The sequence below is a fragment of the Amblyraja radiata genome, chromosome 6 (genome assembly GCF_010909765.2).
Source record: "Amblyraja radiata isolate CabotCenter1 chromosome 6, sAmbRad1.1.pri, whole genome shotgun sequence".
Taxonomy (NCBI): Eukaryota; Metazoa; Chordata; class Chondrichthyes; order Rajiformes; family Rajidae; genus Amblyraja; species Amblyraja radiata.
In genome coordinates this window covers 56,663,659-56,681,227 of record NC_045961.1, presented here as the reverse complement: position 1 = coordinate 56,681,227, position 17,569 = coordinate 56,663,659, and the positions used below count along the sequence as shown (strand labels likewise).

The 17,569-nt window shown below is 43.8% G+C and overlaps 1 protein-coding gene across 3 annotated transcripts in view; it reads right to left on the bottom strand.

Annotated features, from left to right (window-relative positions):
• Positions 1-17,569, bottom strand: part of abcc4 (ATP binding cassette subfamily C member 4) — a 193,398-nt gene that overhangs the window by 119,376 nt on the left and 56,453 nt on the right. For all 3 annotated transcript variants that reach the window (XM_033022920.1, XM_033022918.1, XM_033022919.1), the window contains exons 5-9: positions 17,396-17,485; positions 14,914-15,077; positions 6,530-6,655; positions 4,284-4,533; positions 2,129-2,233 (exon numbers count right to left, since the gene is read on the bottom strand). In XM_033022920.1, the coding sequence (XP_032878811.1) occupies positions 2,129-2,233; positions 4,284-4,533; positions 6,530-6,655; positions 14,914-15,077; positions 17,396-17,485 (735 nt within the window). The remainder of the gene's footprint in view (positions 1-2,128; positions 2,234-4,283; positions 4,534-6,529; positions 6,656-14,913; positions 15,078-17,395; positions 17,486-17,569) is intronic.

Here is a 17,569-nt window from a genome sequence, read left to right as displayed (position 1 = left end):
GAACCCAATTGAGCATGCCTTTTAAATGCTGAAGAGAAAACTGAAGGGGATTAGCCACCAAAATGAGCATAAGCTAAAGATGGCTTCAATACAGGCCTGGCAGAGGATCACCAGATAAGATACCCAGCAACTGGTGATGTCCATGAATCGCAGGCTTCAAGCAGTCATTGCATACAAAGGATATGCAACAAAATACTAAACATGACTACTTTCATTTACATGACATTGCTGTGTCCCAAACATTATAGTGACCTGAAATTGGGGTACTATGTATAAACCCTGATGTAATTTCGACATGGTGAAACCAAAATGTATAAAAATGCCCTTTATTAAAATCTGACAATGTGCACTTTAACCACATGTGTTTTTTTCTTTTACAAATCTCAAATTGTGGAGTACAGAGGCAAATAAATAAATGATGGGTCTTGGTCCCAAACATTATGGAGGGCCCTAGAATAGTTGTATGACTACCAAATTACATTCTAGATGCATTGGCACCTGTGCTACTTTCCAAACAATTGTTGCTTTAGGAAACACATGCTCACACTGCTGTACCAGGATTGTAAATACTAATTTCGTAGAAGTGAACGAACAATTATGTTTTAACTCTCCAAAAATGAAGCTACTGCATTTCTAGATACCAAACTTTTTGTTTTCATTCTATATCAAATTTCCGGGTTCTCCATACATACATGGCAGAGAGAAGCCTACATACAAGCAGTGATGTCAAACTACATTTGCACACTTGTGTTCCCATATGAAAATAAACAAGTCTGGTTCAACGTTATCTGGTCAGTCGCAGGTAGTATGTGAATCCTTCTTCAAGCAGACTTTCTTTAGAGGTTTGCTTACTCCACACTGCCTCATCATCTCCAATCTTGTACCTTGCTACAGATTTCCTCAGCCCCATGACCACTAGACCCTAACCAATTTGTATTCCAAACATTTCATGCCTCTTTCACCTTGTGACCCCCACAGATACCCTAACCTGAGCCTTGAAGTTCCAATTCTGCCCTTGTCCCCAAGTCTATTTTATCAGCAATCTTCAACTTCAAGCGCCTCTTCCTGATATACAGTGGTCTTTCCTCTGCCAGGCAATGACAGGAATAAAGGAATAAAGACATTTGTCCACCTTTATATGTCCAAAACACGCGCCTTAAGTCTCATGCACAGTAGAAAATCAGTGAGAGTAGCCTTGTACAAAATCTGCAAAGGGACAGTTTGAGTAATCTTTTGCAGCACAAAACAATATCCAAGTTAAAGGAGAGCTGGATAGGGCAGACACTGAGAATTTAGAACCAGGGATGACCATTTAAGAGCATAATGAGGAGCAATTTAATTAGAATATTATGATCTTTTTAGAACTCTCTATTCAACAATGTTAAGGAAAATCAATCGTTATCCCAACTGAAATCAATATTTTTTTTTACTTTTAAGGAAATTGTTGGGAATAATTGAAGAAAGGTTGAATGAAGTAGCAACCATGATCTTGCTGTATACTAAAGCAGGCTCGTGGTGCCATATGGCCTATTCCAGTTTATATTCTTATAAATGTATTTATAAACCATTCACATAAAGGAACAAATCCAACTTTAGAACTGCTCTGACAGATGGAGCCCTGCAATATCTGGCACAGCCTGTTTCATTGTTCATGACCGTAAAGTCTTTGTTGCTACATCTTGCTTTTACCTTATCATTTATCAGCCAGATATTGGAGAAGATGCGGCAGAAGAGGGTTAGGTGAGAAGACTGGGATGTGGGGGTTAGAGAAACAGGGGATTGGAGTGGTCGGAGTGAGGGGGGAGGGAGAGGGAAAGAGGGATTTTGTTTTTATTTAACAAACTGCTGGCAGTTTTAAGAGGGCATAACTCATAACTTATTAGTGATATAACTTAATAGTGATCCATTACTGAACCACTTAAGTACTTTCTTGCTCATCCTGCACAGCTGCCAATTCAATGTAAAGGCAAGTATAACTTGCTTGACGGGAAGGGAATTATCAAAAGAATCCAAATTTAAAAAATAATTTGACGTAAGTTCCTAATAAGTAAGCCAGTTCCACAGAGAGCGTCAAATTTCAATTTGATCTGATTGCAGAGAAAGCTTCCATATTACACAATGACTTTACCTTATCCCAATAGCATGTGATGTCATGTAAGTGAATTGAATAGTTGTGTTCACTGTTATTCACATCCTCATTTGTTTTTTTTATTTCTTCAAGGATCAAAAATTCCTATTAAATTCACAAAACAGATGCCCTTTAGAAATTACAAGATATTAATATTGTGAAAAATTATTTAAAAAATACAAAATAATAATAGACAAAACAGAAAATTGGAAGACACTTTTATTTTCTATTTTTCTTTCATATTTAGTAATTTTTTGCTTTGAAATAACTTTTGATTAAAAATTTGATTACATATTTTAATAACTTAGTTTTAAAATAACATTCCTCCTTTTCAAATTCAGAACTTCAGCGACAATGATTTATCATAATCTACAAGGAATATATTTCATAAACAGTAACATTGAGATGCAACTGATACAAGCAGGTTTTTCTAATCACAACAAATGTGAGACGGTTAAATGCAAATCATCAGCATGCCTGTGGAAAAAAATCAGCACTTTCAAGATTTTTACATTCACACCTCATTTTCAGTTTTATAAATCAAATAGCCCTGCCAATTACCAGTGCAGTTTCATAACTGTTGTTTGTAAATTGTAAAATAAACATTCAGGTACAAGAGATAGATGGTGTTGATATAGAAAGAGTATATGAAAATAAATTCCTAGGTGTGATATTAAACCACAAAATCTGCTGGAAACCTCATAAAAACATGTGCGAGCAAAGCTGGCAAGGAGCATTGCAGTCCTGAGAAGAACAAGGCACATTCTAAATTACAAAACGCTGTACATTGTTCATTGTTCACTTGTACTGCCCTATCTAAATTACTGTGTGGAGGTATGTGGTAACATTTACAAATGATCCATCCATCCATCCATCCAAAAACGGTTTGGGATAGCGCTACGATTTTTCGCCAGTTCACTCACCGTTCTCCTGTGCTGCGAGTCCACCAAGTTTCGTTCCGATTGGTTGAATGTCGTAAAAGTTAGCAAGGTTTAAAATCTTAAAAACCGCACTTGTGCAGATCGATCTCTTCTTCTGCCAGTCAGCGCCACGTGGATTAGTCTCTTCCCCTGTCACTCTCCGGGACGGTCTGCCCTTTCCTGCGCCATTGCGTCTTTACTGGAGCTGCCCAGCCCCAAGCAGCAGTCCAGCATCGGAGACCCGACCCAGCCCAGCCCAGAGTCAGAGACCCAGCCCAGCCCAGAATCGGAGACCCATCCCAGCCCAGAGTCGGAGACCCAGCCCAGCCCAGAGTCGGAGACCCAGCCCAGTCCAGATTCGGAGATGTCGCCAAACGGAAAGCGCACTCTTATCCCGGTGGAGGGGAACGACCAGCGCCTGCTGTGAATCCCCATCACACTGACAATTCCAGCCACTACCCCTCTGGTCCCCCTCCCCCGTGATGCCCCCCTCTACCCCATGGCTCTTCCCCTGTCTTTTCTCTGGGCTCCCCCCCCCCAGCAAGAAATAATTTACCACCAGGTAATATACAAAAAGTTATTTAACAGTGAAGGTGGTTATAATTTGAGAGGAAAGTTTCATTTAAAGAAACTTTGTGTTCGTACAACTATGAAGAATATGTGTATTTCAATCTGTGGGGTGAAATTGTGGAATGATTTGGATGTGGAACTCAAGCAAAGCTCAAACATTACTCAGTTTAAGAAGTGCAAAAAAATTTCCAGAGGTATAAGAATGTGGAAGGGCTGTGATGACGGTTAAGTTTTAGTTTATTGACACTGTGTGATATTCGCGTTGTACATAGAATTTGGATAATTGTTTATAAACTGTATATATGTCAGTTTGCGTGCATATATGTACATGCGTGCGTGCATGTATGTACACATACATATATATTTATATAGATGAGATAAAGTTTGTGAAGTAATTGATGAGTAACGGAGAAGGAGGTATGAATAAATAAGTGTATTCTTATTTGATCGCTGGTCCGCACTGTACCTCTAAGCTAAACTAATATCTTCTGTGATATTAAAATTAAACTAATATCTTCATCTACTGGGACCAAGTGCTACAACCTGTAAAATGTTCAGTTTCTCTGCAATAATATCAACCATCTTGTGCTTGTAAATTCAAAGCAATAAATGCACCCATGCAAAGAAAAATTACTTGAAATATGATTTTCAATACTTAAACTTACCTTTATCCTTCTTATGCTGATCAATCCCTCAGAAGCAGTTTGAATAGCTGCTGGGAAGAATAAGGTGACTGTGAGTCTCACAGCACTGTACAATGATACCGTGACAAACACACGGCTTGCTGTGATGGTGTTGCCAAGGAGCACATAGACCACGAACGTGAAGAACAGTATAATCTTGCTTGCTATGAAGAATGAGGCCATGTTCAACGCACGCAGGTAAGAGCTTTGCAATACTTTGGCAATCTCCTTCCTGAAAAATAGAATAAGATATATATTTGTTTTCGTTACAGTAATTAATGTTCATATCAAAAGGTATTCATGATTAGACACTCAACTGAAGAAGCTTACATATTTGAAGAAATCCATGAGTATCGTTTGTGTTACAATAACTTAAATAATCTAGTTCTGATCACAGGAAATAGAAAGACCGTGCAACCTGGTCATTGTTGAACCTGATTAGTGTCCTTCATCATTACTTGAAATACAGTATTATGATCAAAAAATGTTCCATTCTTTATCCAAAATGGATCAAAAAGTTCAAATTCAGGAAAATTGTAATTGTAAATAATTCAATTTATTCCTACACATGACCACTTCTGGTTTCCTGACATTTCAAACAAAACATCAGGGTATGTTTCAGAAAAATGGGTGGAGAGGGGAAAATGAGATTAGGAGTGGGATCATGTTTGATCTGATGGAAATTTTGGAGGATGAGATGGGGGGAGAGTGCAGTGGAGAGAAAAGTTTTTTTGGCCTTCCATCACAGCAATGTGATGGATGTTTATGTAAATTATGTTGTGTCTTGGGTCTATTTGTTTGTAATGTATGGCTGCAGAAACGGCATTTCGTTTGGACCTCAAGGGGTCCAAATGACAATAAATTGAATTGTATTGTATTGTATTGTATTGTATAGATACGGAGGCTGCTGGGATGAAAGATGAACTCTATCCTTGTTCTATCTGGGGTGGGAAATTAATAGGAGAACTACAGGACACTGAGGAGACTCGGGATCTATGGCACCTGTGGAAAGTCATGTTTACAAAACAAAAAGGACATCTCGGATGTTCCAGAACGGAAAGCCTCATCTTAGGTGCTGATGAGGCAGAGACGGAGGATTAAGAGTACGAGATAACGTTTTCGCAAGATGCAAGTGTAGTCCAGATAACGGTAAAAATTGGTAGGTTTATAGTAGATGTCAGTTCATAATCCATCCCCTGTGATGGGGATAGAGAGATCAAGAACGCAAAGAAGCATATCAGAGATAAACCAGTGGATTTGTGGGCAGGCTGGAAGTTAATGGCGAAGCTAATGAGATCAATGAACTCTGCACAGGTGCAGGAGGCAGCCCTGATGTTGTTTTTGATGTAGCAGAGGAGAAGTTGGGAGATGGTGCCATTGTACACCTGGAGCAAGCACTGTTTGACATGACTGAGAAAAAGGCAGACATAACTGGGGCCCATGCGAGAGCCTATCGCTACACCTTCAATTTGGAGAAAGTGGGAGGAGTCAAAATAGAAGTTATAATGGGTGAGGACCAGTTCTGCCAGGCGGAGGAAAGTGTCATTAGAGGAAAATTGATTGGGTCTCTCTTTGAGGGCCTTGAGACCTTCCTGGCAGAGATTGGTGTTAAGGGACTGAACGTCCTTGGTAAAGATGAGGCAATGGGGGTTTAGAAATTGAAAGTTAATGAAGAGCTGAAGGGAGTGTGAGGTGTCTCAGATGTAGGTAGAAAGGGTCTGGACAAGGGGGGGTATGATGGAATAGCATTAGGTGGAGATGCGTTCAGTGGGGCAGTAGCAGTCCGAAACAATGGGCCTGTCAGGGCAGCGTTGTTGTGGATTATGGGGAGGAGATAGAAGCGGGTAGTGCGGGGCTGGGGGGGCGGTGCGATAAGGTTGGAGGCTGTGGAGGGGAGATTGCCAGAGGAGATAAGCCCTAAATCAGTTTGGGAGTTGATGGCCTGGTGATCGTATGTGGGGTCATGGTCAGGGTGCAGGTATGGGGAGGAGGAGTCCGAGAGCTGGCGCCTGGCCTCAGCATCGTAGAGGTTTGTTTATAGCAACTGTTATACATATTTATTCATCTATCTGTATGGAAGATTCAGGAACACAGATCTTCCGAGAGTATACATTTTTTAATCAACAATACATTATAAATTATTGCTATACAATTTCCCAGGTCAACAATTAATATTTACTGAGTATACATTGATATCTTGAAAGGCCAATATATTTTTCAAAACTTACTTCCTAATTTGTGTAATCAAACTTGTGAATGGTTTTTCCCAGGCATACATCTTGATGATTCGCATTCCTGATATCACCTCATTCATCGTTCGAATTCGGTCGTCTGTCAGCACTGCAGTTTTGCTCCTATGAATAAGAGTTTAGTGAAAGAAGCATTATTGCGCGAATGTGACTTTTTAACCTAGAGCTCAATATTTTTGTTATCTCTGATAATCTATAGAGGATATTGTAGAAAAGCAAATCTTTCACAGTAATAAACATATGCACACATAAAACATAAAGGACGAAGGAAGATTTTGGCTTCTTGTATTTCTGCTCGGGCAGATGGGGCTCGTCAGCCTGGGAAGGCAGTCCATCTGGGAGAGGGAGAACTCTGATTTAAAACCTCCACTGCCTTGTGGCCATATCCAGTCATGGAAAAGGCTCCAGGAGTAAACCTCAAGAAAATCCGGAGCCCCGAAGGCAGTTCATCGTTGTCTACAACCTCGCTCTGGCAGCTCCTGCGATGATGCTGGTGCCAAACTGTAACGGCCCTGCTGTTCCTTTGGATCGATCAGCGACATGGAAAGGAGGGACGTGCTGCATGGGCAACAGCCTGTCCTCCATCACCCAGGCTTGCATCCAACCACACATCACCTGCGAACTAGGATGCATCACCCATGGTCAGTCATGACCAAGAGAGGCCTACTACTACTATTTCTGCTGGCATTTGTACCTACTATTCTTCCCATCTTTTCTTTACACCTGCAAAACCAATTGCTTGTCCAATCCACTTTGAAAATGTGTCTTGATTTATTTCTGCCACTCCTTCAGACAATGCCTTCCAGTTCATCAAATTCAATTAATAAACTTTGGATAATAGCAGATCATAAACAGCCACTATTTTCTCTAGGTAACAAGCATTATTATTATTGCCATATACAGCTCTTCCAATTCCATTTCTGTATCCCATTAACACCAGTGTTGTCTTCTAAAATCATAAGTGGATTATTTGAGATTTAAGAAAATAAGAAAAAAGTTTAAATTATATCTGCCAAGATAAATTATTCTTTCCCAAAGTCTATTCTAAACATTTCCTGAAACTGGCACCTTTGGAACAGGTACCGATTGCAAATGGCCAGGTTCCTGAAGATTAGATTAGATTTTTTTAGATTAGATTAGATCCTTTATTTGTCATTCAGACCTTTCGGTCTGAACGAAATGTCGTTGCCTGCAGCCATACATATAATAATAAACAACAAAACACACAATAAACACAAATTAACATCCACCACAGTGAGTTCACCAGGCACCTCCTCACCGTGATGGAGGCAAAAGTCTTAAAGTTACTGTCTCTTCCCTCCTCATTCTCCCTCTGCGCTGAGGCGATAAGTTGTTACCCCACCGGGCGATGGTAATCAGTCCCGCGGCTCAACCGAGCTCCGCGAACGGGCCGGTTCAAGCTCCGCGGCCCCGGGGTGGTCGAAGCTGCCGACCCTCCAGTCCAGCGGACGCAGCTGTTGCCACGGGAGCTCCAGAAAACAGGTCACCAGCCTGTGACCTGTGAGCTCCCGACGATGTCGTCCACTGGCCCGCGGCCGAGCCCCGGATTCAGGTCGCCGTCTCAGCCACCGGAGCGCCGTCTCAGCCCCGCGCAGGGCCGCTGCCACCGGAGCACCGTCTCAGCCCCGAGCCGTGTCGCCCTCACCGGAGCGCCGTCTCAGCCCCGAGTCGTGTCGCCCTCACCGGAGCGCCGTCTCAGCCCCGAGTCAGGCCGCACCTCACCGGAGCACCGTCTCAGCCCCGAGCCGGGCCGCCCTCACCGGAGCGCCGTCTCAGCCCCGAGTCGGGCTGCACCTCACCGGAGCACCGTCTCAGCCCCGAGCCGGGCCGCCCTCACCGGAGCGCCGTCTCAGCCCCGAGTCGTGCCGCTACCACTGGAACGCCCGAACGCCGCCGCAGCTCGAAGACGGCCATTCCTGGTGAGTCCTGGCTGGCTCTGCGTCCGGAGCCTCGAGGTCGGTCGCAGTTGGAGGCCGCCAGCTCCGCCATTAGGCCTCAGCGCAGACGGAGGCAGAGAAGGGGGGATACGACTGAAAGAGTCGCATTCCCCCGAAGGAAGAGACAAAAAAACATTTCACCCCCCCCCCCACCCCCACACATAACACAACCTAATAAACTAAAATTTGACCAAAACAAGACAAAAAAAACGACAAAAAAAAGTAAAGACAGACGGACTGCAGGCGAGCCGCAGCCGTTCAACAGCGCCGCCACTTCCGGTAAAGCTTGTGGTGAATGTGCCCCTGCAAGTCAGGGGGCAACATGATGTCACCTGAGATAGCAGTAACTGAATGGTTGAGGCAACTTTTTTTTTTTTACACACAAAAGGGTGGTGGGTGTATGGAATGAATTGCCCAAACATTGTGATAGTGCCTTGAGGCAGGTACTCTTGCAACATTTAAGGAACATTTAGATAGGTACACGGATTGGATAGGTTTAGAGGGATATGGGTCAAACACAGGCAGGTGGGGCTAGTGTAGATGGGTCAAGGTGGGCAAGTTGAGCCAAGGCACTTATTTCCACATTGTATGACTCTACGACTCAAAGCCAATTAACCTATAAACATACAGTTCTTTGGAATGTGGGTGGAAACCTGCGCGCCCAGAGAAAACCCATGCAGTCACAGGGAGAACATACAAACTCCGCACAGACAGCACCCATAGTCAGGATCAAACCCAGGTCCCTGGTATTGTGAGGCCGCAGCGCTACCACTGTGCCACTGTGCTGGTGTTGTATCTGTCTCAAAAATCAAGATGCCATCCAGTAGTCCTAACATCAACCATAATAAGGTGCTTTGAAAGACGGGTATTGGCCCACATTTGCGGCCATTTTCCATACAATCTAGAGCCTCAATATCAAAGGACAAAGTCAAAGGTCAAAGGACATTTATTGTCACATACACCAATTGGTGTAGTGAAATATGAGTTGCCATTTGCAGCACACCAATAAAAATAAAACACAACATTAAAGAATTTAACATTAAACATAAAAACATCCCCCCGCAATGGTTCCCACTGTGAGGGAAGGCAACAAAGTCCAGTCCTCTTCATCTTGTTCACCCATGGTCGGGCCTATTGAGGCCTCCGCAGTCGCTGCGACGTCGACCCGATATTACAGGCCCTCTCGCCGGATGATGGAGCTCCGGCGTCGGGAGAACACTTTCAGCGGCTTGGAGTGTCTGGAACGGCCACTTCCTCCCCAGAGACCGCGGCTCCCGAAGTCCACAGGCTCCAACACTGGCGATCTCGGCGAAAGATCCCAGGCTCCGCGGTGTTTAAACCCAGCGGTGCCCGCAGCTGGACGCTCCGCGACCACAGCTCTGCGATATAGGAGTCGGCGGTCTCAGCACACCGGAGCTTACCACACGGCGACCCGGGTGAGGCATCATCCGCTCCTCAATGGTGCTTCAGCACTGTGCCGCCGCCGAAGCTGAGGTTCTGGCCGGTCCAAGCAGGAAACGCCACTCCAGTCCCGTTGGTAGGCTGCGAGGAAGGGGCGAAGATGCGGCTCGGAGGAAAGCCGCATCTCCGACCATGTAGGGACTGAGAAACACAGTTTCCCCCTTCCCCCTCCCCCACTTAAAAAGACTAGACCTCCAAAACAAAAACTGCCTGACCAGTTTAAACCCTACCGGGTCACCAAGGCATGGATATTGGTCAACCCTCCAGTTCATATGCAAAATATTTGTCTTAGAAACATAGAAAATAGGTGCAGGAGTAGGCCATTCGGCCCTTCGAGCCTGCACCGCCATTCAATATGATCATGGCTGATCATCCAACTCAGTATCCTGTACCTGCCTTCTCTCCATACCCCCTGATCCCTTTAGCCACAAGGGCCACATCTAACTCCCTCTTAAATATAGCCAATGATCTGGCCTCAACTACCTTCTGCGGGAGAGAATTCCAGAGATTCACCACTCTCTGTGTGAAAAAAGTTTTCCTCATCTCGGTCCTAAAAGATTTCCCCCTTATCCTTAAACTGTGACCCCTTGTTCTGGACTTCCAAAACATCGGGAACAATCTTCCTGCATCTAGCCTGTCCAACCCCTTAAGAATTTTGTAAGTTTCTATAAGATCCCCCCTCAATCTTCTAAATTCTAGCGAGTACAAACCGAGTCTATCCAGTCTTTCTTCATAAGACAGTCATGACATCCCAGGAATCAGTCTGGTGAACCTTCTCTGTACTCCCTCTATGGCAAGAATGTCTTTCCTCAGATTAGGAGACCACAACTGTACGCAATACTCCAGGTGTGGTCTCACCAAGACCCTGTACAACTGCAGTAGAACCTCCCTGCTCCTATACTCAAATCCTTTTGCTATGAATGCTAACATACCATTCGCTTTCTTCACTGCCTGCTGCACCTGCATGCCTACTTTCAATGACTGGTGTACCATGACACCCAGGTCTCGTTGCATCTCCCCTTTTCTTAATCGGCCACCATTCAGATAATAATCTACTTTCCTGTTTTTGCCACCAAAGTGGATAACCTCACATTTATCCACATTATACTGCATCTGCCATGCATTTGCCCACTCACCCAGCCTATCCAAGTCACCTTGCAGCCTCCTAGCATCCTCTTCACAGCTAACACTGCCCCCCAGCTTTGTGTCATCCGCAAACTTGGAGATGTTGCATTCAATTCCCTCGTCCAAATCATTAATATATATCGTAAATAGCTGGGGTCCCAGAACTGAGCCTTGCGGTACCCCACTAGTCACTGCCTGCCATTGTGAAAAGGACCCGTTTACTCCTACTCTTTGCTTCCTGTCTGCCAGCCAGTTCTCTATCCACATCAATACTGAACCCCCAATACCATGTACTTTAAGTTTGTATACTAATCTCATATGTGGGACCTTGTCGAAAGCCTTCTGAAAGTCCAGATATAACACATCCACTGGTTCTCCCCTATCCACTCTACTAGTTACATCCTCGAAAAATTCTATAAGATTCGTCAGACATGATTTACCCTTCATAAATCCATGCTGACTTTGTCCAATTGTCTTGTACAAATCATCTCTGTCCCAGACGAGATTCTGATTATCTTAGTAGCTGAACCCCTCCCCTCCCACCTGTACCGGTTCGTCAGCTGTGCATTTTTTTGCTTTATCCTCTTATTTCTACCCATACTAGCTTGTGACACAGACAGTACTCCTAAGATTACAATCCTGGATGTTTATATTCACTTTATCTCCCTTCCTGCCAAAGATCTTCGTACCAATTTCGATGATGGCCTCTGACTATTTGCCGTCCCCTTTCCAAATGTCTTGTGCACACTTAGCCCTGACACCTTCATAAAGTCTTGCTTGAAGTCACGGAAACAGTTATCTGTGCCCCAACAGACAGTCCTGTCACTACCACTTGCATGGACTTTCATACGCAGCTGTACAACAGAACCAGAACCAACAGAACAGTACCTTTTCAAAGGACCCACATTTACCAGTCTGAGGTGTGGAGCTCAGGGAGATCACAAATCAATTATCTCCCTTCGAGATCAACACTATGGCCTCTTAGGGACTGGCTTCAAAGACTTGGCTGTGGTATCATTATCATGCAATCTATAAACTGTGTCCATCCAGAAGACAATCTATTACTTTTAAACAGAGATGTGAATTTAGAGTTCTCACCAAAATTACTTCTGAAATTCAATACGTGTGGGGAACACAGTGTAAAGATGTAATGAATCCTGATATTATCCTGATATGAATACTGAACCATTAGGAATCATGTACAAACTGCTCTTGTGGCTTTTTTCTCAATCTGCATGTAGATTGGTTATTTCCTACTTACCAATTGTAGTGCTTGTTAGTATCTGCCCCGCCTAATATGTGATTCATATTACCAAGAGCTTGCCTATGTCATTCAGTATGAGTAGCTGCTAGGAACTGTAATGTCCTGCAGACCGATGCTGTACGTGGACTTTAATAAACATGAATTGTATCTTGATGTGTGTTTGACTCAATACATTACATGGTGTCAGAGAGTGAGTATCCCTATCATGGCAAACTCGTCTCGCCGTCCTAGTCCTCTGATCTTTGACTCTAACATTGCTGAACGCTGGCGCCTTTTCGAACGCGACTACATTCACTATGTTCGCATCGTTCATCACAACGATCCTCCAGGTGTACGTGCTTCTGTATTACTCAGCCTGGCTGGTCCAGAGGCAATGAAACATGCAGACAGTTTCCCATTTGAGCCTGCTGTTTTAGATGCGAATGGACAGATCCAAGTGCCTGCAGAGACGATTGCTGACCCTGCTGTTCTACTTGCAAAGTTCAGACAGTTGTGTCATCTCCCCTCGAACTACATTATCGAACGTACCAAGTTTTATGCTCGTATGCAACAGATTGATGAGCCGATAGAATGTTTTATTAGCGAAATAAAACACATGGCAGCATGCTGCCAATTTCGTGATTTGTGTGATGAACTCATCCGTGACATGATTGTTAGATGTATGCTTAGTAACAAATTAAGAGATGAACTGCTCCGTAACACTGCCTGACCCTTAATCAAGCCGAGCACGCCTGTCGGATTGTTGAGTAGCATCTTCTCACACTAAGTCTGTGATCTCTGGCCAGTGTTCGCAGTACAGTGTCAATCTTACAGACACCTCCTGTCGTAACAGCCGTTCCCAGCCTTCCCCGGCCTGGCAGTAGAGAGGTCTGCTGCTCGATGTCCTAATTGCAACTATTTTCATGCCAGGGGTCGAGAATTCTGTATTGCTTATGGTAAAATCTGTAATTTCTGCAAGAAATCCAACAATTTTGCAAGATGTTGCTGTTCCCGTGCGACTCAATCCGTCTCAAGGCCGAGTTTGCACCTGTTACAACTTGAGCTTGCTGATATCGAATACCAAGAGCCCGACTTGCCATGCTCCTCTCAGCTCTCTGAAAGTACAGATAACAGTTCAGCCATCCATTCTCTCCTCCCTTCCTCTAACGAGCAACTTGACCCTGAGGTAACCATGTTTGTGAATAAATGGCCTGTGATTGCGAAGGTTGATACGGGCGCGAAATGCAACGTCATCTCGTTATCTGAATTTTTTTTAATTCGTAATGCTGAACATATTGAAAAGGTCTCGGCCACACTATTTTAAATAAACCCATTTACGCTGCTCCGGCTCGCCTACAACGGATGCTGATGCAGCTGCAGCGGTTTGATTTCAACATTGTCTATAAAAAAGGCAAGAACATGCACATAGCTGGCACGCTATCAAGGGCCCCACACAAAACCAGCGAACAACAACTCTCTGAACAGGACCAGTTCTCAGTAATGAGAGTATCGTATGTTCCTACGGATTGCTTAAGCAGCCTGGCAGAGCACACGTCTGCTGACGAGACTTTACAATTGCTGTCCGCAGTCATCCAGCGTGGCTGGCCGGTTAACAACACAACACCCCGCTCACAATCCCTCCATACTTCCTGGTTCGCGACGAACTGGTGTTACAGGACGGGATTATAGTCAAGGGCCACAAGGCAGTTGTCCAAGCCGTCCTGCAGGACAAGTACTTCGACGCCGTCTGCAGAGGCCACCCCAGCGTGGAGGCAACCTTACAACGGGCACAGAGCATGTTTTACTGGCCTGGTATGACCAAGTATATATGTGACAAAACTGCAGTCTGTGCCATCTGCAAAAGCCAGACGCCACACCAGAAGTAGCCCTTACTGCCGCACCCTGTTCCTCATCTACTGTGTTCCACGTTAGCCACTGATATATTCGAATGGCATGGGAAACACTATCTGAAGCGGTTATCAAGAAGTTGCAGCGCCATTTCCCCGTGCACAGCTCCCCTGCAAGTCTTCTGTTCGACAACGGTAGTCAGTTCACCAGCCAGCTTTTCAAAAACGTTGCAAAACGATGGAACTTTCGACATATCACCAGCAGCCCTGAGTTTCCGCAGTCCAACGGACTCGCCGAACGAGTCGTCTGAAGCGCAAAACAACTAATGGAGCGTTCATACCTTCCAAAATCGGACGTCTAGCCAGACCTGCTCAATTTAAGGAATATTGCAAGGGATCCTATACTGGGTTCCCCAGCCCAGCGACTGATGTCTCACCAAACCTATGCTCCCCTGCCTGTGTCCCAGCAGCTTTTGCAGCCGCAAGTTGTAATGGCTAGGAACTACAGACCAATGCTGTAAGTGGACTTGGATAAACCTGTGTTGTATCTTGATATGTGTTTGACAGGACACATTACACTACATCACCTAAAACCAAATATGCTTCAACAGATTCAATACAAAATCAGATTTCAAATAAGCATTTAGTAAAATACACAACCAGCTATTGCTTCCAGTGGCATACATAAATATTAAAATATTCAAAAATAGATCTGTGGAAGAATCATACCTCAGAACTGAAAACCACTTTCCAAAAACAGTTTGCGTCGGCATTAGGATAAGTAGAACAGCTATTCCAGCCAAGCAAGATGGTCCTATTTCATACCACAGTAGTGCTATCACTGCAATCGCTTGCAATGGTGCAACCCATAGGAAATGTAGAAATATGGTTACCTGCAACAGATCGGATAATATATAGCACCATTGCAAAAACAAGATATCCAAGTTGGAAGTTTTCAACGTGTAGGCAAAATATAATTTTAAAACAATAGCATTGAGTTGGAATCCTCACTGTTCCATATAGGCACACAAGAATTCATATACTAAAAGTAGACTTTAGAGAAATGTTCAGTTTTTTTACTTGGTTTCGAATCTTCAATTATTTCAGGTCATTGGTTCAAATTAGTTAAATATTTTCCTGAAATAACTGACATTATAGATGAAAATATCTGAATTGTTCCCTTTTAAGGTTACATATTTTTTTTAACGTCAGATCAGATTTACTGTTACATAGGTGTGACCAACACTTTATAAAATAGATGAAACTGATGGTTTCCAAAACAGAATCGATCATATCCAGAACTGAAGCATAGCCATTTGAAAGAGGTTTTGGGGAAGAGCTGCCAGATGAAGTAGTTGAGGTAGATACAATAACAGCATTTAACTTGGACAGGTACATGGATAGGAAACATTTAGATCTGGGCCAATGAAAGTAAATGAGATGAGCTTAGTTTAGAAATACAACATAAAAACATGCCTTTTGGCCCACTGAGTCCATGCCAATCAATGATCATCCATACACTAGTTCTATCTTTGGAATGTTGGAGGAAACCTGAGCACCTGGAGAAAGCCCACGTGGTCACACATAGAATGTACAAACTCTGAACAGACAGCACCCATAGTTAGGATTGAACCTGCATCTCTGGCGCTGTAAGACAGCAACTCTACCGCTGCGCCACTGTGCCTTATCTTGGTCCGCAGTGACGTGTTGGGTTGAAGGGACTGGTTTAGTGCTATATGGCTCTATAACAACATTCATTGTGTTTTGAAATCTTATCAGTTTTTGGAGTTTATTGCAGATAAGTGTGAGGTATTGCATTTTGAGAAGTAAAACCAAGGCAGGATCTTCACAGTGAATGGTAGCACCATGGAGACTATTGTGGGACAGTGGAGTCTAGGAGTACAAGTACACTGTTCTCTGAATGTGTTGACATAGGTAGCTGGGGAAGTAAAGAAGGCTTTGGGTACATCGGTTTTCGTCACAGGATATTGAGTATAGAAGTTGAGATGGTATGTACATGACATTGGTGAGACCATATTTGGAGTTTTGGTCGCCCTGTTTATACAAAGGATGTCACTAAGCTGGAAAGACTGCAGAGAAGATTTACCAGGACTCGAGGAACCTGAGCTAAAGGGAGAGATTGGGCAAGCTAGGACTTTATTCCTTGTAGTGCAGGAGGCTGGGTTGGCCATATAGAGGTGTATAAAATTGAGGCAAAGTGATAGAGTGAATGTACAGAGAGTTTTACCCAGGGTAATGGAATGATGAACCTGACCTCACAGGTTTAAGGTGAGAGGGGAAAATTTTAATGGAAACCTAGGGGGCTACTTTTACACTCAGAGGGTTAAAGGTGTATGGCATGAACTCTAGAGGAGGTAGTTGAGGCAAGTACAATAACAATTTTAAATACACTTGGACGGGTACAAGGATAGGAAATGTTTAGAAGGATATGCAGCAAATGCAGACAAAAAGGACTAATTTAGATGGGGGATCTTGGTCGCATGAATGAGTTGAGCTGAAATGCTGTATGACTATAAATAAGGTTACCCCTCAAGGGCCTGTCCCAGTGACGCGACTTTACAGCGACTATCTTTGACCTTCAAGCTCGAGGGCACTCGCCAGAAAAACCTCTATAACCACATAGCGACCCCACTCCACTGCACTACCAGTTCAAAAGAACCATGCCGACCAATTTTTACCCGCGGAGATTTTTTCAACATGCTGAGGCCGTGAGTATGCGGGAATTTCCCTCGAGCATGAAGTGACGTCATCACGTGTCGACCATGCTGCGAGATTGAGTCGAGGGCAAACTCTTCTAAACTCGCAGATTAGGTCGCCGCAGCGGGACAGCCCCTTTAGTCTCGCACACTCCAGCCTTACCCTGTAACTCAAACAGGAGGATGATTGCAATCTGAAGCTCGCAGCCGGAAAATGTACTCTCACAACATTTGAGAGCTGGTAAAACTGCTGCTTCACAGCACCAGAGACCCGGGTTCAATTCTATGAAAAAAGATTCTGACTGTCTACCCTATCTATAGATGTGATTAGCCCAGATTGCCACTTGATGAACAGCAAAGACATGGTGGGCAGATGGATCTGTATGTTATTGGCACAATTACTACAATTATAATGGATTATAAGTAATGATAATGCAAGATCACTACCCACGATTCCTACTCGCTGACTAATAACTACATGCAATACTTATTACCTGATCAAACTTGTTTACATCATTGGACAACAGGTTCACAATCTGGCCTGTGGTCGTTTTTGTCAGCGCAACGTTATTTAGACGTAGTGCCTGAAATATATAAACAAAGCTCATATTTTGAATTAATGTTAATAGTTTCAAAGCAGTAAACGTTGTATAAATTAAATTCATTTT